This window comes from Notamacropus eugenii, chromosome 5, assembly GCF_028372415.1.
Source record: "Notamacropus eugenii isolate mMacEug1 chromosome 5, mMacEug1.pri_v2, whole genome shotgun sequence".
Classification (NCBI taxonomy): Eukaryota; Metazoa; Chordata; class Mammalia; order Diprotodontia; family Macropodidae; genus Notamacropus; species Notamacropus eugenii.
The window spans coordinates 21,664,612-21,684,887 of record NC_092876.1 but is presented as its reverse complement, the minus strand read 5'-3'; the positions used below and the strand labels follow the sequence as shown (position 1 = coordinate 21,684,887).

The window sequence follows — 20,276 nt, the reverse complement described above, 5'->3', positions numbered from 1 at the left end:
AGTAACTGAAGACCCCTCAGGCATGAATTCCCCAAAATCCCCAACCTAATTGCCAAAGCTAAAATAACTAAATATCCCCCTTAGGCAAATAAAATGCTCCAGGATGGAGGAGAATCACCAATGTGGTGGACAGCCTGCATCCCCACCCCCACGCGGTTCGATGATGTGGTGAAGAAGAAAGACACACGGGCAGGCAGGAGAAGATAGGTCAACTCTGTTTATTGATCCAAGGGTCAGGGTATTTATAGATAGAAACTACAAGTCTACATGACATACTGCTCGTCTCCTGTCCTAGTGATTTGTCCAATCTTATTGTCTTAAAGACTGTTAGCCTGGAGGGCATCTATTTTACATATCCCTTGTATTCTGTAGTTCTCTTGTCTGTCTCAAGGAGACAGCAACATCCAGGGGGCATGGAGAGCCATTCCAGATGATAATGAGCACAGTCTCAAAGAACAGTTTCCCTGAAGGTCTATCCTGAACTTCTCAACCACACTGTTCCTCAACACACCAAAGTTCTGGTCAGGCGACCTGGTGTACCCCCCCCTCCACTTCCCCTTCACTACCCCCTTATGCCACATCAGCACTCTTCCCTTAAGTTCCATATTTGGTAACAAAAACCCTCATTGTGAGCAATGATCCTTTCGGGGTACTTTGTGTTCTTTGTCTCTGGGGTAGATTCCCGAGCTTAGACTGTATGCCTGGATTCCTAGCCAATGGGAAGAGAGATTAGCTCCTGAAAGAACTGAGACCTAGGAAGGAGATGGGAGTGGAGGTCTGGTAGTGCTGGAACCTTATTCTCATAGGCTTAACAGAACAGGAAATAGAATATCTAAATATTCTTTTTTAGAAAAAGAAATTGAATTGTCCATGAATGAGCTTCCTAAGAATCAGGGTCACATGGATTTCCAAGGAAATTCTACCAAACATTTAAACATCACCTAATTTGGAGAAATGGACCAAAAAGGGGTACTACCCAACTCCTTTTATGAAACAGATGTGGTATTGATGTTCAGATCAATAAGAAAAAAGAGAAGGAAAATTATAGACCAAATTCATTATTGCATATGGATGCAAAAATCCTAAATAAAATACCAGCTAGGAAATTACAACAAAACAATGCAAAGATTCTACATTGTGACTAACTAGAATTTATACCAGGAATGCACAGATGAGTTAACCTAAGGAAAATTATCCATATGACATATCAATAATAAAAATTAAATCATATAAACATATCAATTGCTGAAGAGTAAGCTTTTGACAAATATCAACACTCATTTCCATTAAAAAAAAACACTTGAAAGGATAGGCAAAAATGGATTTTATCTTAAATTTATCAAAAGCATTTACTTACAACCATCTGCAAGCATTACTTATAACAGTGTTAAGCTAGAAGTCTTCCCAGTAAGATCCAGTGCTCAAGTATGGATCCTGCCCATGGAAAATCTCAAAGATTCACCTATGAAATTTAGTAGGAATAATTAATAATTTTAGCGAAGTAGCAGCATATGAAGTAAACCCACATAAATCATCAGCATTCCTATATTTCACCAACAAAACCCTGGAAGAAGAGATAGTAAGAGGTACCCCATTTAAAATAATTCTGGACCGTATAAAATTCCTGGGAAGTACACTTGCCAGAACAAATCCAGGAACTACATGAATATAAATATAAAAATTTATACAAGTAAAATATTTAAATAATTAGAGAGATATTAATTCTTCATGACTTGGCATGGCAAATACAATAAAAATGACAATTTTACCAAAACTAATTTATATCTTCGGTGCCATCCAAATTAAATGATCAAAACCTTATTTTATTGAATTAGAAAAAATAATAAAATTCATTTGAAAGAACAAAAGTTCAAGAATATGAAATATAAAAAATAGTGTAAAGGAAAGAGCTTTAGCAGAACTTGATCTTAAACTGTACTGACAGAGCATTTGGTTTATAGGAGATAGACACCACAATATCCTTTCATTCTGTTAATATGATCATAGTGTCCACCTGAGGGGTAAATAAATTGGAATCAGTTTTAGATAAGATGAATGAAGATGAATATAAAATTTCTGAAATTAAATGGATTACAAAATTTTCAGGAGCAACAAGCTATGTGTGTGTTCACCGCTGGCTCTCAAATCCTAATGATATTCATGGAACATACACAGTTGCCCCCCAACTTCATTCTCCTAGAACCTGATAACATTCACCACGTTGCCCTACTTTCATTCTTGACCTGCCATACCACAGTCCTGACAGTGAGTGGGCCTTTCCCTCTGTGTTTTTTTTTTCCTGAGACATTCTCTCATTGGAGGACAGCTGGATCTTATGGGGGAGATGAGTCCAGGAAGTCAGGACCCCAGGGTCCTAGAACATGTGTTACATCCCAAGTTATAATCCTTGTCTCCTCTTCCCAGCTACACAGACCTTCACATCTCCCTCTAACAGCAGAGTCTTGGCTGCTCCCTGATGCAGTACCTGAAACGCATCCCCTGGGGGGTCCCACTATTTCCCTCTCTACCTCTCAAATTCTGGGTCCTAATGGGAAGGGGAGAGGTGCAGAAAGCAGGAAATGTCAGTGCTGGGGCATGAGAAGGATGGCAGGAAGCCAGAATGGAGGCCAGATAAGGATTGAATATGGGATTGCTATTGGGGGTGGAGGCAGCTCAAAGCCCTTGGACAGAATCCTGAAAGGTCTTTCTTGACTTATTTTTACAGAAGTAAAGACAGTACCCACCCTCCTGGACCTTATCTTGTGAAGGGGAATGGTGGGTAGGGAGGGGAGCTTTGGATGAAAAAAAGTTACAGGACTGGGGAGTGGGACCTTAGGTCACAGACTGAAACACTTCATCCTGGTACAAAAGCAGAGTGAGATTTCTTCCTAGTTCTTGTCAGCTGAATTGGAGAGGAAGGGAAAGTTTGGGGAACAAAATGAAGCCAAAAGAACAAGTATACATATATCTACATATGTGTGCATGTATGTTTACACATACATATGTACCTCAATTGTTTCTATATCTTAGATACCAAACTCTTTTTAGAGAAATTGGATACAGATTTTTTTCCCCATTTAACTCACTTCCCTTTTTCTCTTAGACCCATTCATGCTTCCTGTTCAAAAGTTTGGCTGCTGATAGAGGCCAGGGCTGGAGCAGACAGGCAGGAGCCTGACATCTTGACCCTGAGTCTGGCTGGAGGAAAACGATGATCCTAGGGCCTCAGGGGCCAGGCAGAGAGGAACTTTTGGCACTGGGAGGACACTCCCAAACAGGGCTAGTCCAACTGAGGCACTACCCCTTTTTCAGCTTTCCATGTATCCCACTTGTCTAGGTAGCTCTGCCATGGACTCATCCTCCTGGTAGCCCTGGCTGCTGGAAACAGAAGCTTTTAGCCCATATAATTTTCTCCTAGAAACATCCCACTGCTCTTGCAGGTCCCAGGTAGGTCAGAGCTAGGTTAGGTAATGACTATCCTTCTAGGGGCAAGAAGTGATCTTTGATGCCACCTTCATGCCCAGCCTCCTGGCTCAGAATCAGCTCTCTTAGGACAGTGCCTGAATATACTTAATAAGTGCTTAGTGATGCACTAAATGATGGTCCCTCTCCCACCGCTGTTTGTCTGTCCGACTTTATTTCTATTAATAGCCCTGTGGTTCACTCAGTGTCTCACATTTGAAACTCTGATATTACTTTGGACTTTCCCCTCTTCTACATCTCAGTTACCAAGTCCTTTCCAGTCCCAAACTGCCATCTCTCCCATTCATTCCTTTTTCTCTATTTCCATGGCCACCTTCTTCATAAAGGCCCTCATTGCAGCCCACCGTGGCTACTGTAATAAGGTCCTGGCAGGCTGTCCTGCCTATCACTTTCTCACTCCTCCAGTTTTGACTCTGCACCAATGTCAGACTCTCTCCTTATGCACAGGACCAGACATATAATTTCTTTACTGAAAATCTTGGATAGTTCCATATTTGCTATTGAGCATAATACAAATTCCCCAGCCTGGCATTCAGGGTCCTCTAGATTTTGGCACCAACTTATCTTCTTCACATTATTTCAAATTCCCATCCATGCACTCTGAACTTGAGATGATGCTCACAATGTCCAGGCTCCACAGTTTGGTTCCTTCATGTCTTTACAACTCCAACCTGCCCAACATCTACAAATCTTTGATGCTTAACTCAAATGCTACTGCTCCCAGAAGGCTTCATCAAGCATCTGAAGGTAATAACCTTCCATCCCTCAGATGACAGAAAGCACCGTGCACCTCTCCAAGGCACCCTTATTAGGTAATATTTTATGAGCAGTTTGTGAATTGCAAGCAAGGAACATCATCATCTTAGAAAAACCAAAATGACAAGAAGCTGAGTTGGATTGTATCCCCCAGCTACACTGTGAGTCCAAAGGCAGAACACATCCTTGCCTAAATGTGGGCTCTGCTTGCACCCAGATGCTTGATAACACCTGAGGAACTGACTGGAAGCCTCATCCTCAGGCACCTGCACTGAGATACTGGGGTAGTATGAATGATGTGGAGGAACAGAGGATGGGGAATGTAAAGCCTTGGGGATGGCCCCATGAGAACCAAGTTGTGACAAGGACTAGATATATGATGTCAAGACCCTTCATCTGGAAACAGGGGAAAACAGTGTCCTGTCTCTTACTCTTGACACATCACAAATATCTGGTCCTTGCTTGCCACCCCACAGCTGGTCTATGCACTTTGCATACCTCACAGGAGGCCATACAGTCTTAAGGTTCTAAGTCAGAGAATAAAGCTGCCCTGGGGATGACAAAACCAATGGTGGGACATGAAACAACATGAAACAAGAAACAACAATCATAATAAATACAGAGAAGCATGGAAAGATTTCCATGAACTGATGCAGAGCCAAGAGAACAATTTACACATTGGCAACAATGTAACTGGAGAGAAAGACCAAGACAAAAGAAACAAAACAAAATGTTGCAAAAATGTAACAAACAAACTTGGCCCCAAAGAAGTAGCATGAAAAGCATCTCTCCCTTCCAGGGCTTTGCAGAGGTTGGGATCCACACATGTGAGACACTGCATATAAAATCCTACTTTTTGAAGGTGTCAATCAATTTTGCCAATTTATTTCATTTTCTTTTTAAAAATTCTTTACTATCAGAGATGACTATCTGGAAAGGGGGAAAGGGGAAGGATGCAGAAGGAAATCTAAATACTGTAAAACAAAAAGATATTGACAAGAATCCATGTTTTTTAGAGGAAGAAATTTTCCTTACCCAGGGAGACAATGTTTCTATGGTCCTCCAGCATCACATCTGTGTGACCAGGGTCCAGCAGCTCCACACTCCTCCCAGGTGAAGTCAATAGCCACATCCTTGAATGTCACCACTTCCTGATATACCAAACAGATTATTGTTCATCCAGTCCTCACACAGTCATGGAAGAAGAGAGAAAGCCAGGCATTGTTTTCTCCCAACGTTCAGCATTTGAAATGCCCATGAAACCAATCACTCTCTATGAATTGTGAGTCCTCAGTGACTGGTCATGGGGAATTTTTGACTGACAAAATGGCAGGCATGGCTTAGCCAAAAATATCTAATGGCAGCACCACCTAGTGGGAATGGTCCAGAGCTGCAGAGGTCATAGTGCTGAGTACCAGGTCCAACTAGGGGATAGGACACCTCTCTAACAACACCAACCCAGGGTGCCAAGGCTAGAGCTTCTGGAGGAGAAGGTTCACCAGGAATTTGGCTGGTCCCTGCTCACCATCATAGGAAAGGCTGAAGGGCATAGCCACCCCAACTATAGTCCTGAGGGCAATGAAGGAAGAGAAACACTGGGTTAGAGGATGGGACCCCCTGGGGCTCCCAAGTGTCCCTCTCCCCAGGGAAAACCCTACATTACTGCATCTCTTGGAAAAAATTTGTCTTGATATTTTTGGTATTGATGTCACCTACATTTCCCACCTTATCTTCCCCAGGGAACCATTCCTTTTACTAAGAATAAAACAGGAAGAAGAAAATGAAGCAAATTTCCAAGCTCGTGAACTCATGCAAATTCTGACATTTATGCCGTTTTCCATGCTTCTAGCTACCTACCTTTGCAGAAAAGTAGTCCCTCCACTAGCTAGTCACAGGGCATTTGTAAAGATGTAATACCCACCTACAACCAGACCTGTGGGATAATAAGTGTATGGCACTTTGAAAATCATATATATATATATGTATGTATATAGCTATTATTCTACTATTGAAGGAACAGTCCAGGTAGACTTGTGTGGGGTTTAGCTGCTGGAGGAAATGGCGACCCTGCAGTGGACTTCACTTCAAAAGATCAGGGATAAGCAAAGAAAAGGAAAAAGAACCTATTTTGTCAAAAATGTATATGCAACCTTAATATTCAAGGTCATACTATGAAAACATGAGAAGACAAACAGATCATAAAGTTCTCCCAGTCATGGGACAAGATGTGATTTTACCCAAATAAGAGACAGAGGCCAGGACAAAAGACAAAAGGGGAGCTGATTAGATGACACTGGAAAGCTCCTGAAGAGACAACACTGAGGGATCTAAGAGAAAAGGGGAAGTGGTCACATGGGAAAGAGCTTTGTATGCTCTTATGGCTGCAGCATCAGGGAGAAGAATGGGAGAGAGACAGCGAGAAACAAATCTTGTACTATTTAGTTTATATGATTGGTAAAGGCAATATCATGTTAGGAATACAAACGAATAATATCTATGCAGTTTTGAAGGGGCTTTAATCAAAGCCCACTAGGAGTACAACATGGGTACAACGTTTAAGGAAGACGTAAAAGTTTTGGACGTTGTTGGAAAATTGTTGGTAAAATTCTCTCTCACTTTCTACCTTCTAAGCCTGGCCAGGTTGTGAAGGTGGAGAGAAAGACAAGAAGAAATGAGGGAAACTTTTCCTTCATATCAGAGAGGCAGACTGACTAACATTTAATTATTTCATGCCTCACTTAAATGAGAGAAGTTTTTGTATAATGAGAAACAACCAAAATGTAGTTATTCTGGTTGTATTTTAAGTGAAATCTGTCACTCCTAATTGGATGTTTAAAACAGGTCAGAATTTGTTATATTATTTGGCACTAAGGCAAATTGGGAAAATGCATAGATCTGAAAATAAAAGAGACACCTCAGAGACAAAACTTTGAACTCTCCAGGAGAAAGGAGGGGACTGTGCTCCACTGGACTGTTTTCCAGGAGTCTCCCTCATTTCAACTGATAGATTCAAAAGCACTCTCTTTCAAATAAGTCTTTAAGGAGTGGACACAGAAGTAAAATTTACTTGAGCAAAAGTTAGAACCATTAAAATTTTTTTACCCTGTAGTCCCGACTCTGACCATCAACCTAAGACTATAGTGAATAGTTAGGACAGCTAAAAACATTTTAGTAGATTCTGTTAACTCTTGTGTTAAATTCACATTAGGGAATTTAATTTATCCTTCCTGAGAGTGGGGGATGGGCCACAGCAGTATGAGATCACAAGCCAACCAGCCTCTACATTTAGTAAGCCCAGTCTTCTATTAATAATTTTTATATGTGATGGTTTGGAAATGTAATTAATGGCACCTAAGGTTCACTATTTGTGTTACTATTGTGCTTCTAAATTGTAATAAAATAGTCTTATATTATAAAAATTGAGTAACCACTGTAATCCAGAAACAGTGTTAGAGAAACCAATTTTTAATCTGAATTTTGTTGAAACTAAAAGATGTTGGGTAAATTGTGTAAAACCAGTTGTTTTAAATTTTATCAGTCCTACTAACCTTGTCTTATAGTGTGGTTTTTTTTTGGTAATTGTCATTTAGAAAAACGGATGTTTTCACCTTTGCCTGTTAAAGAAGTTACAGCTAAAACAATCTGTAAGTTGTAAGATGGTCAACTAAGTTTTTGAAGTTACTGTTTTAATCCTAAATCTAAAAGTGTTAATTTATTACTGTGTGTGGAAAGAAAGAATAATGTTCTGCCCATTCAGAACAGTTCTCATGTATGTTTGGGGGTTGGCAGGCATGGGACCCATGCCAATTCCTTTTATTTTGTAAAATTGCTAAGGCTCCTGGAAAGCATCCATGTGTGCAAGGTCATCAGCCCTAAGAAAGAAACTTGTTTGGCTTATGTATATTCTAAACAATGAATAGGATCTGCTCAGAAATTGTAATAAATAGAAAGGATTTTTAACAATTGGCTTTTACATCAGGACAAGTTTCTAATTTGAGAAGGAAAGATCTTAAATGGAATTCCCTTATGTATGTGAGTTCTACTAAATCTTTATTGCTTATTGCAACTCCATGAGAATAGAAATAACTGTATCTGGCTCTAAGCTGTGATTAGTGAAATTTGCTGTTTAAGGTAAAAGGCATTTGGGACTATAGCTATTTTTGTTTTGAGTTTGAATCTGGGTATAGTGGTCTGCATAATACAGTATTTTAGAGAAATCCCACAAGTTACTCAGAGGGAATGTAATCCTGCACTGTTAACAGGTGAAGTTTATATCTGGAAAGGAAACACTGAGGGGACAAGTCTAGCCTCAATCTAGGATGGGATCCTCCTCGTCAATTTCCCCATTGTATTCTTTTTTTAAAAAAAAGAAATATTTCCCACCTGACTATTCCTGAGTCTGGCTATGAAACAGATACTGCATGATTGGAGAATTTTACTGTTATGTGAATTCAAACAGAGTCAAGAATGTTTTATCCTGTCATATTTGCTATGTCACATGTCCCTGCTTTCTGTTTCTATAGCAAATTTCTATGATCAATAGCAAGTGAGCCCCTTCATGTAATCTTACTGGGAAATCTAACATTATTTTTATCTGAAATTAGAACATGTTCAGCAATTTATGTAAACTACTTAAGACTCACCTAAGATGTCCCCATTGTTTAAAAGGCTTTTAAAAGCAGTACTGTTTTTCTATAATCAGTCTCTTACTGTTACCAATGTGAGATTCTATTGCACCTTTTTGACTAAAGCACTTTGTGATATCTAGGAATTCTGTGATAATTAATAATTTGGTTTTTTCTAATACTTTTGGAATTCATATTACTTAAGGACATTTTTATACCAAGTAAGATTTAATGGATTTTAATTTTGAAAGATTTATTTTTGTTTCAAAGTAGAAAGAGAACTATCATTTTAAAGGTTTTCAACTAATTTTCTTTATAAAAGTTTAGTGACTGTGTTAACATCAGGACAAATTTTAAACTGTTTTAAAACAAAAGAAAACACTTTTGGAAGAAATACTTTAAAACAATCTCTCTTGTAAAGCCTACTAAATTTTCATTTCCAAGATAATGTATTGATAAATTAATATGTAATGATCTATAAAGCAGAAAAGAACTTGCAGTTTTAATCTGAATTTGTAGTCATTCCATGGTCTAAGCAAAAGTTAAAACAGTGTTTGAACTTATTAACAACTTAATTTCTAAAGTTTTTCTTCCAGAGTGAATATAGTCAGAGAAGGATAAACAAGCCTGTGAAACAACAATGTACAGCTATTCAGTTGTAAGGTTCAAGTTTGAAATCTCTTTTGTTTAAGACAATATAGTTATGCTAGTGAAAAGTAATAACTTGTGAGCTATCTTGTCTATGGTAGAAATATAAAGGAAAGTGAAGCATTCTGAATAATGGGTTCAAGAGATCTGGAAAGATAAATAAAAGCTTGATCAAAAATATGGAAAGCAGAGAAGAAGGTTGGGGACAAGTGGGAGTCATCCAAGCTCCTCCTGTCCCTGGATAGTTACTAAGTATGCCAAGAGAGTGTGAGGAAGTTTGACAATATTCTCACACCCACCCCACTTCTAATCATTTTCTTCCTACTCATTTTTGGTCCTCGTTTGTTTAATTTCTGTACCAGATTCATGTCTTCTAGGTTCAATACCTTCTACTTGCAGATGACAGTTCAGGCTGCATACCATCCTCACTGTCCCAAGACCTTGACCCATCACCCTCTGGACCTGGCATCCACCAGGTTCCTGATACTGACTAAAGACCCAGCTCCTCCAATGATGGGATCCTGTGAGGCAGAGACAGCTCTACATCCAATCTTAGCAGGAAGCAATTTCAGAAGTTGAGACCTTCATCCCTTACCCCAAAAGATCTTGGGTCCCATCTGTTAAAAAGCGGGGGGGGAATTATGGGGTGCTTGGATGCATGTACTTGGGCCCCAATTCTAAAATCATATTTCTCTTTAGAAATCAACAAAACCTAGTGAAAAAGAATAGTATAGGACTTTAATATTTTGTGTTCCCATAGAGTTCATCTTGCATAAAGTCATATGCTTGAATGCCCATATGAATCCTATTTGCCTTGCAAAGAGTGTTAAATGCCTCTGAGCATCACCCTTGTTTACAGCTTTCCATCTTTAATAGCACTGCACAAATAATACCACAGAGTTGGGGAACACATTGAGATATACTTATGTTAGGGATAAAAAGTAAAGAGTCAATGCAGGGGCCCATAAGAAGAAGCAATTCACCACCATGCTACAATATGACTGGTTGGGATGCTTTTTCATAATCATTTACTTCCAGTTATGAGATGTCAATCTCCTTATCAATCAGTGAACAATGACACAAACATTATGTTGCAGACATGGACAGTCCCTGACCATAGGATTTGTTGACTTATGGGGCGTGGATTATTCCTGAATGGATCCCTCTCCAAGGAAAATCAGATATTCAGATTTGGGAAGGTATGGCAGCTTTAGGGAATGTTAACATAACAATTAGATTGTGGAATGGCACGTATATTAAGGAAAATTACACAGATATACAAGCTTGCCTGGGAAGAAATTTTGCTTTTATGATTGGGAAAAAAGAAAATGTTATCATACATATGACAGAACAAGGGACATGGAATATCACATGCTTTAATTGTACTATCACTGAATGCATTGGTTCTCATATAGCTAATACTAGGATTATTTTTGTAATTATGCATCCTAGCTTTGTTTTACTGCCTATCAAAAGTAAAGGCTGGTATATGTCTGCAGCCAATCAAATTTTTAATCAATTGATGTGGAGAGTAAGACAGAAAAGATGCATAAGTTGTATTATTTTAGGCATTGTAAGCTTTGTGGCAGCATTGGCTTTCTCTGTATCAACTGGTTTATCTGTACATACCATGCAACAAGAAATTGTAGAAGCACATGTCATGGAAGACTTGGCAAAGGATGTCTTGTTAGAATTGAAGAAACAGAGTAGAATTAATGATGATTTTTACCATTTAATGGATGCTTTGAGGGAAATTATTATGATAGTAGGAGACAAAGTTGATGTTCTTGAAACAAAATTGTCCATGAGATGTGATTATAGGTTCATTTCTCTTTATGTTACTCCTGTCTACTATAATAGCTCTGTGTATAATTGGACTAAGATTAGAAATCATTTGAATGGGATATTGGGGAATAGCAGTCTTACTTTGGATATTGAAGATCTTAATCAGATCAGTAATGATATAGATCAGGCCTCCAAGGAAAATCTTGACCCCAATCAAGCTGGAAACGTGATTTGGGATTATTTTGCTAATATAAATCTCTTTGTGTACTTGTTCCATTGGCTCATGTCTGTATTGCCTTTACTCATCATTATCCTTGTGTTTCTCTGTATTGGGCCACCTATTTATAGGTGCCTTCTCTCTCATGGGACAGATCTTCAAGCCCAAGTACATTATCTCCAGTTACAGCAAAAGAAAGGGGGAAATATTGAGGGCAAGGATGGAGTGTGGTATCAACTCCAGGCTAGAACTTCAGGGAAGCCCGTTCTCTGAGACTGTGCTCATTATCATCCGGTATTGCTCTCCATACCCCCTGGATGTTGCTGTCTCCTTGAGGTAAACAGAGAATGTACAAAGTACAAGGAGATATGTAAAATCAACAGATGCCCTCAAGGATAACATTCCTGAGAACAATGAACTAGCCAAAAGACTAGGATTGAGAACATGCAGCTTGTTACTTATACTTGTGGGTTTTGCCTTTAAAAACTCTGGCCCTTGGATCAATAAACAGAGTTGTCTTATCTTCTCCCACCTGCCCATGTCTTTCTTCATCACCACTTCACCCAGCCACTTGGGGATGCCGGCCGTCCCCAACAAAGGACTTCAATTGCTCCATCTGGTAGCAGCCAAGACCCTGATCTTAGAGGGAGATGTGGAGATCTGTGTCAATGAGTAGGAAATGAGAGAAGATTGAAAACATGTGCCCTGGGACCCAGGTGTCCTGACTTCCTGCCTCAGCTCCCCTCTAAGATCCAGCTGTTTTCTGTTTGAGAGAATGTCCCTTAGTGAAGAATAATGAGATAGAGGGAAAAGACCCCTTAGTGTGGGGTTGGGGGATGGCAGGTCAAGAATTGAGACAGGTCAAGGTGGTAAATGTATCCAGATTGGAGGGGAGTTAAGTTGGGTTGGGTAAGTCTGGGCTCCAAGTTGCAGGGAGGCCTGAGGGAGTGAGGGCACTGGGGGAGGGGATTGTCTGGGAGCAGCAGGAGGGATGGCAGGTGGGCATATCTTTGTGAAGAAGAAGATGCGTGTAGCAGGGGCAGAGCTGGAGGAAGACCAGGTAAGTCTGCTGAGAAGGTGAGGAGGAGGGTCTGAGTCCCATAGAAGGGGGAGAGAGGGAGAGGGCCAAGCTGTCAGACATAACCAGGCTGGTGCCCAGGTGGATTCTGAGCCCCAGAGTGAAGTCTGGTAGCCCTGGAAGAGGAGAGAGGAGAAGAAGGGGGCCATTTCAAAGCAGGACAGGGGAAGGAGAAGCAGACAGGGGCCTGAACTCCTGGGCCTGGGTGTGATTGGAAGAAAGGGCCCATTCTGGGGGCCTCAGGGGCTGGGCAGGGTGGGGCTTTGGGCACTGGGAGGACCCTCCCAGAGTGTGCTGCCTGAAAACAGGAACTTGAAACTGAGATCCCTCTGCCTTCCCCTTTGAGCTGAAAGCTTTCTGTTTTCTGCCCTGACTTCGTCCTTTGGGGCTGAGATCTCCCTGCCTTTTTTCAGAACTGAAATCTCTCTGCTTTTCCCACTCGGAGCAGAGATCTCTCTGCCTTCTGAAAACCATCTCTGCACGTGCAGGTCCCAGGTAGGTCTGAGCAAGGACCTCTCCCTGCACCCTACTTCTGCTGGCTGTCCCATTCCCTTGGGCCACATTGTCCCCATCTGACCTCTTAGACAGCATCTGGCAGCTGGGTCAGGAACTGGTCTCTCTCAAAAGCCCAGCTTCTGGAGCTGCTTCCTTCTGTTGCATCATGTTCAGGCTCCTTGTCACATCTGATAGGGCCTGTGGTGCCATCCTCAGCTTTACCATTGGGTCCCAGCCTCTCAATCTTCATGTCTCACCCATAGCATTAGGTGGAGGCAGAGCTCTGGATCTGGAGCCATTGAGGCTCTGCCTGGTCTCATCCCATTTGGGATCCCTAACCCCTTCTGCCTCCTGGGACTCTGCAGGAGGATGGGGGAGGGGGCTGGGGCCCAAGAGAAGGCCTTAGTGAGGGTGGCAAGTTTACAAATCAGACCAAGTTCACTTCCTCCCTGCTTCCCTCACCACTGGGTTGGAGTCTCTCCCCTGAGGGCAGAGTCAGAGCCTTTGCAACTTCTGTGAGACCTCAATGTCATTCCTGGTAGACCAGTGTCCAGCCTAGGCAGAGAAGGCAAAGACAATGTGTCCCCCACTCTAAGATCCTTCTCCCTCTGCTGCTAAGCTTGCAGACCACCAAAGCATCTTCCAAGGAGAAAGCCTAGAACCAGAGAGAATGGCCCCTGGGACCCAGAGATCCTCATCCCAGGTGAGTGCTGTCCATCCACAGACCTGACTAGCATCAGAAAACCTGGAATCCATGAGAGCCAAGGAAGCTTTATCCTGTTAGACATAGATTGTCCCTGGTAATGCTGTCAGCAGAGGAGAAATTGCTCCGGTTCTGCTCATGTCCTTCTGCTTCAGGCCACACAAGCTTCCCCAGGTCTCTCTGCGTCCCTCCCATTTGCCATTTCTTAGGTTAAGTCAGTAGCATTTAGAAAGTAGCTCCTCTGTGCCAAGCATTGTGCCAATCTGCTGCAGATGCAAAGGAAGGCTGAAGACATGACAGTGCCTGCCCTCCATGAGCTCACAGTCCAATGGGGAGAGAACATCACATGAGCTATGTCCAAATAAGCTCTGTACAGTGTAGGTGGGGGGCTCCCTGAGAGGGAAGGCTCAGCAGTATCAGGGACCAGGAAAGCATGTTTTCAGAAGGGGAGACTTTAGCTCAGATGTGAAGGAAACCAGGAGGCCCAGGGGTGGGGGGAGGACATCCATAGGGTTAAGGGAGGGAGGGTCTTGGTCAAGGATCAGCCCAGAGGTCAATGTCCCTGGGTCAGAGGAAAGAAAATGACCAAGGTATAAGAAGCCTGGAAAGGGTTTGGAGGCTAGTCATATGGTATCTGCTGCTTGTCAGGAGCCTTAGAAATATTGTCTCACTTGATGCTGTTGTGAGAATTGTCAGGGTCCTTGCAAGGGACAAGCAGAATAAGAGAGCACAGGGTACAGGCAGACAGGTACATGGAATTGCTTTTTTTATCCAATCAAGAGTATGACCCCAATCATCAGTAGGTGATGGATACTTAGGTCCTTCAATTCCAGAGATCACATATGTAAGTATGTATTTTTAAGTTTATTTACGTTTATATATGTGTCCCAGCCTAATTGCCGTGGGCTGCCCAGGTCATCTTACCTATCTCCAGGTCTTCAGTGGCCAGCTGGGTAAACGTATCGAGAGAAGAGACTTCCAAAGTCAAACAGAGGTTGTAGGCTTTATTCAAGATCTTAGCTACATGTCAGCATGCAGGGTGAGTTCTTCCCAAGGAGAAAGGAACCACCCCCCCAGGCTTTCCTGTCCCCATTTAAGCTCTCCCTGCTGTATAGTTCACTCGTGGATACCGTGCATGCTCTCAGCCCCTTAGCTAATTGACAAAAAGGTGTGCTCAGACCACAGACCAATCTCAAGGGTGGGATGCTCTCCCCAGCAAGTTTCCACTGAGAAGAGGTGGAAAAACAAGAAAGCTCGAGTCTCGTTCCTCAATTCCCAGCTGTTCCCTGAGGGGCCTCATGAGAGCTCCCAATCAAGAAGCCCTCACCTTTACCTGCCCGAGACCGCTCACGTGAGAACTGAGCTTACACCCCAACATATATGTATTGTTTTTATATGTGTGTCTATACATACATATACATGTGATAATATACAGCTATATATACATACATATATATGTTCTCTCTTCCTTAGCCCCTTGACCAGGCCCTTCTCTTAGGCAAGAAAAGGGATATTTATTTAAACAAAAAGAAAGAAAGAGGATGCCTCCACTGTTCAAAGGCTTTTAGTAGCTAGGAGACCCACTGGATAGAGTGACCAGCCTGGAGTCAGGAAGACAAATTAAAATCCAGTCACAGTCAAATACTACTTGTGTGAACCTGATGAAGTCACTTACCCCTGTTTGCCTCAGTTTCCTAAGCTGGAAAATGAGCTGGAGAAGAAAGTGGCAAGCCCTCCAGTATCTTTGCCAAGAAAATCCCAAATGTGGTCAGGAAGATTTGGATAGGACTGAGAAGACTGAACATCCACAAGGAAGGAAACAGTGACTTCTTTAACAATCAGTTGGTCAACTAGTCTTGGTTAAGCTGTTGCTCTTTACCTGATTTAGTAGGATAAAGGGAAGAGGGTGAGTTCCTGGAACTCTTCTAAATCCTCAGTTTTCTGTTGTAATAAGGGGCTGGGGGAGGTTCTGAAGGAGACAGTGAGAGCCTGTCCAAGAGGCATCCAGTTATCAGGCCAAGAGTTATCAAGAGAAAAATGGAGTCAGGTTGGTTTCCCCCAAAATTCACTATGGACAGTTGTCCCAACAACTCTATGAGGTGGGTGCTCTTACTATCTTATTTCATAGTTGAAATAACTGAGGCAAATAGTGACCAACGTCTTGCCTAGAATCACATAGCTAGTACATGTCTGAGACCATATTTGAACATGGATCTGCCTAGTTGCATGCCCAGGATTCTGTCCCCTGTCACCAGATTCCTCAACCTAGGGAGATACTTCCTCCTTTGGAGAGTACCTCTGTTTCCCAGAAAAAGAAAAAAAAAGTGGTGGGAGAATTTTTCAAAATGCCTAGAATACATAGACAAGTGGAGCACCTTAGAAGGGAATTATCATCTGGAGGGAGAAAATTCCAGTCAAGTAGGGAATCCAGAGCCTAGAGATGGGGATTAGAGAAGGCCAGTGTCATTGAATCAAAGAGACCCAGTAGTGTGAAGTAAGATATATGAAGACTGAAAAAGCAGATGTCTAGGTCATGATGGGTGTTGAATCAGGAGGGTTTTCAAAGTATTTGATCTTGGAGGTGATAGGGAGACAATGGAGTTTATAGAGGATGGTAGTAACATGGTAGGCCCAGAGATTTGGGCACTTTACTCTGTAGGCTAAGTGGAAGTTTCGTTGAAGTGGAGAGTATCTTGCACCAGAGCAGGCTGTTGTAAAAGTCCAGGGGTGAGGAGATGAGGGCCTTGTCCTCTGGTCTTCCCCAGTATCATGCTGGACAACTTTAGGCCTTCTTCTGGAGCTGACATCTCTGTGGCTTCTGTTCCTTAAGCTGAGGTCTCTCTGCCTTCCCTTGGAGCTGAGGTATGCCCTGATGCTCAGCTGATATGATGGAGTCTGATGGGAGTTTCACTGAGCTGAGCCTGGTGGTAGAGATCTGGCAATGATGTGAAGAGATGATAATTAAATCAGTTCAAGAGGGGAGAGCGTAGAGGGAGAAAAGAGGTCCCAGAACAGAACCTTGGGGATGTGCATAGGTCTGGTTTGTGATGTGTTTGTTAGGCTATCAAAGGGGACTGAATAATGTGGTGAGACATGTAGAAGGTATGTTAGGAAAGAAAACTCCCAAAGGAGTGAGAATCCCAGAGGAGAGGGTGGTCAATGGTGTTGTCTGAAGGAAAGAGGTGAGTTAGGATCAGGGCTGAGAAAAGACCATCAGATTTGGCAATTAAGTGTTCTCTGGTAACTTTAGAGAGAGCACTTTCAGGAAAGTGAAGAGGAAAGGCAATTTGTAAGAGAGTGAGGAGTGAATGAGAGAGGAAAGTAGAGTTGAGACAGATTTTTCAAGGAAGTCGACTAAGAAAAAGAGATGAGATAGACTGATAATTGAAGAGGTTCTGAGGGTTTAGGAAACTTCACCGTCAGGCACTGTTCTTCACGGTGGGCAAACTAAAAGAGGCAATCAGGAGTGTCTGCCCTCAAGGAGTTCACAATCCAAAGGAGACACACACACACAACTATGTACATACAAGCTATCGACAGGTTAATGGGATAAAACTAAAAGAAGGAAGGCACTAGAATGAAGAGGAGTTGGGAAAGGCTTCCTGTAGATGGTAGATTTTTAGTTGAGGCCTACAGAAACTCAGGAGGCAGAAATGAGGAGGTAGAGAATTCTATTCATTATGCAATGAAGAATCGTGACTCACCAAACCCTCACGGAAAGGAAAGCATTGTAAACTCTTGGAAATCTCAAAAAGTGGGAAAAAACCCCAATAAATTCTTTGATTTTTCACAGGTTGAATAATAGTAAAAAAGGAAGTTAAGGGTGAAATATGAATGGCAAACAGAGTATAAGTCAGATGTTCTAAAAAGGAAAACCAAATAAAGAAAAATGAAAATACAATTTTATCTACATTTTAGGAAGTAATTGTAAGAGAACCAAGTAACAAAATCATTGGATAATCAGAGTGGGAAGGTGAGAGATAGAAGACAAGGATGATACCTACATTATAAGTCTGAGGGACTCCAAAATAATAGAACCTCTGAAAAAATGAATCATATCATTCTACTAGAAATGGAAGAAAATAAAATGCAAGAGCATCTGAGACCAAGTGCCATGGCCAAATTTGTGGTCTACATGCAGCAGGTTGGAAAATTAGGTGACCTCTCCCAAATATTAAAGGATTTGTAGATATGGCCACCCTCTTGTGACCATCAGTCTATCTCTTAACTCATTCTCTTGAATTTTTATCCCCCAAATTCCAGTGTCCTAAGAATCTATTTAAATCATTTTTTCCTCACAAATATTCTGTTAGTATTTCTTGTGAATTAGCTCCATTTCCAGCCTCAGTGAATAAAATATTACATATCCCCATTATAATTCCTCATTTCTATATAATTAAATATGAAAATTAAAGAATAGGTGCCATTCTGAAACTGGGCATAGACCAATGCCTTACATCATACATCAGAATGAAGTCCAAAAGGATACATGATCTAGGTATAAAGGATGATACTATAAACAAATTAGAGAAGCAATTTATTTATTTGTCAGGTTTATGGAGAATGGAGAAATTTACGAACAAGTAAGAGATAGAGAACATTATGAAATGCAAAATGGATAATTTTGATTACATTAAATTGAAAAGTTTTTGCACAAACAAAGCCAATGCAACCAAGATTAGGAGGGAAGCAGAAAACTGGGAAAGAATTTTTTACAACTAGTATCTGTGATAAAGGCCTCATTTCTAAAATATATAGAGAACTGATTCAAATTAAAAGAATACAAGCCATTCCTCAATTGATAAATAGTCAAAGGATATGAACAGGCATTTTTCAGAGGAAGAAATTAAAGATATCTATAGTCATATGAAAAAATGCTCTAAAATCACTATTGATTAGAGAGAAACAAATCAAAACAACTCTGAGGCACCACATCACACCTATCAGATTGGCTAACATGACAAAACAGGAAGATGATAAATGTTGGAGAAGATGTGGGAGAGTTGGAACATTTATTCATTGTTGGTGGAGCTAGTTGTGAGCTGATCCAAGCATTCTGGAGAGCAATTTGGAACTGTGCCCAAAGGGCTATAAAGATGTGCACACCCTTTGACCCAGCAATACCACTTCTAGGGCTGTATCCCAAAGAGATCATAAAAATAGGAAAAGGACCCCTATGTACAAAAATATTTATAGCACCTCTTTTTGTGGTGGCCAAGAATTGGAAATTGAGACAATGCCCATCAATTGAGGAACTGCTGAACAAGTTGTGGGATATGAATATAATGGAATACTATTGTGCTATAAGAAATGACAAACAGGCTGACTTCAGAAAAACCTGGAAAGACTTATAGGAACTGATGTTGAGTGAAATGAGCAGAACCAGGAGAATATTATACAGTCACAACCACAGTATGTGAGGACTATTTCTGATAGACTTAGCCCTTCACAGTAACATGAGGACCTAAACATTTCCAAAGGACTCTTGAGGCAAAATGCTATCCACATCCAGAAAAAGAACTATGGAACTGGAATGCAGAATGAAGTAAATTATATTCTCTTGTGTTATGTTTTGTTCTGTTCTGGTTTTTCTCATGGTTTCTTCCATTTGTTTTAATTCTTCTATGCAACATGACTAATATGAAAATGTGTTTAAGAAGAACGTATGTGTAGAATCCATATAAGATCACATGCCTTCTTGAAGAGGGAGCAGGGAGTAAGGAAAAATTTTTAAACTTATGAAAGTGACTGTTGAAAACTGAAAATAAACAAATTAATAAAAAAGGACAGGTGGCATTAACAAGTGAAAGCAATCATAAAGGAAAGACAAAAGCAGTTTTGTCTATGAAGCATCACACCTAGTATCACCTTAAGCCCTCAATACAACAACAGATAACTCTTCTTCACTTGACTGGAAACAGTTCCACACCACTCAGTTTAACCGAGCTTGTGAGTATTATTTCTTAAGAATCCTCTTCATGTTTTCATTTAGATATGACTTATTAAAACCTTTTACGAAATTGATTAGACAATTGCCTTTTCTTTGCTCTCTCTTCAGTGATCATGGTAACCCTTCCCCCCAGCATGCACAGTCCTTGCGAGCTTCTCACAAACTCGTCATAGAATTTTCTTAACATATCACTCATGACACTTCTGATGAGAAGAAATTTCATATCACCTTCTGTTTTTCTCCTCCACAGATTCTCATACCTCAATGGTAGAGTACTTATCTTCTCCCTGATCCATAGGGAGAAACGTTTCATATTAAGACATTTCTCCAGCTTTCATTAATGCAACATGATTCTCAAATGCTTTTCTAAACATTCCATTGGGCTGTTATTGACTATGGTTTCAAGTGTTGGCTCTGACCTTCATAAAGGTGATTGGAGTTTTGAGAATTCTGTGTTTCAGTTTTCTCCTATAAATCGATGAGGGTTGGACTAGATGAATTCTGGTCTCTCAGCTCTAAATCTTGTGACATTTGAT

The 20,276-nt window shown here is 41.0% G+C and overlaps 1 protein-coding gene across 1 annotated transcript in view; it reads left to right on the top strand.

The window, feature by feature from the left end:
* Positions 1 to 12,879: 12,879 nt before the first annotated feature.
* Positions 12,880 to 20,276, top strand: part of LOC140507391 (uncharacterized) — a 49,604-nt gene continuing 42,207 nt past the window's right edge. Inside the window, 2 exon segments of the mRNA XM_072615490.1 lie at positions 12,880 to 13,087; positions 13,707 to 13,790. Coding sequence (XP_072471591.1) covers positions 13,758 to 13,790 — 33 coding nt within the window. The 5' untranslated portion in view covers positions 12,880 to 13,087; positions 13,707 to 13,757.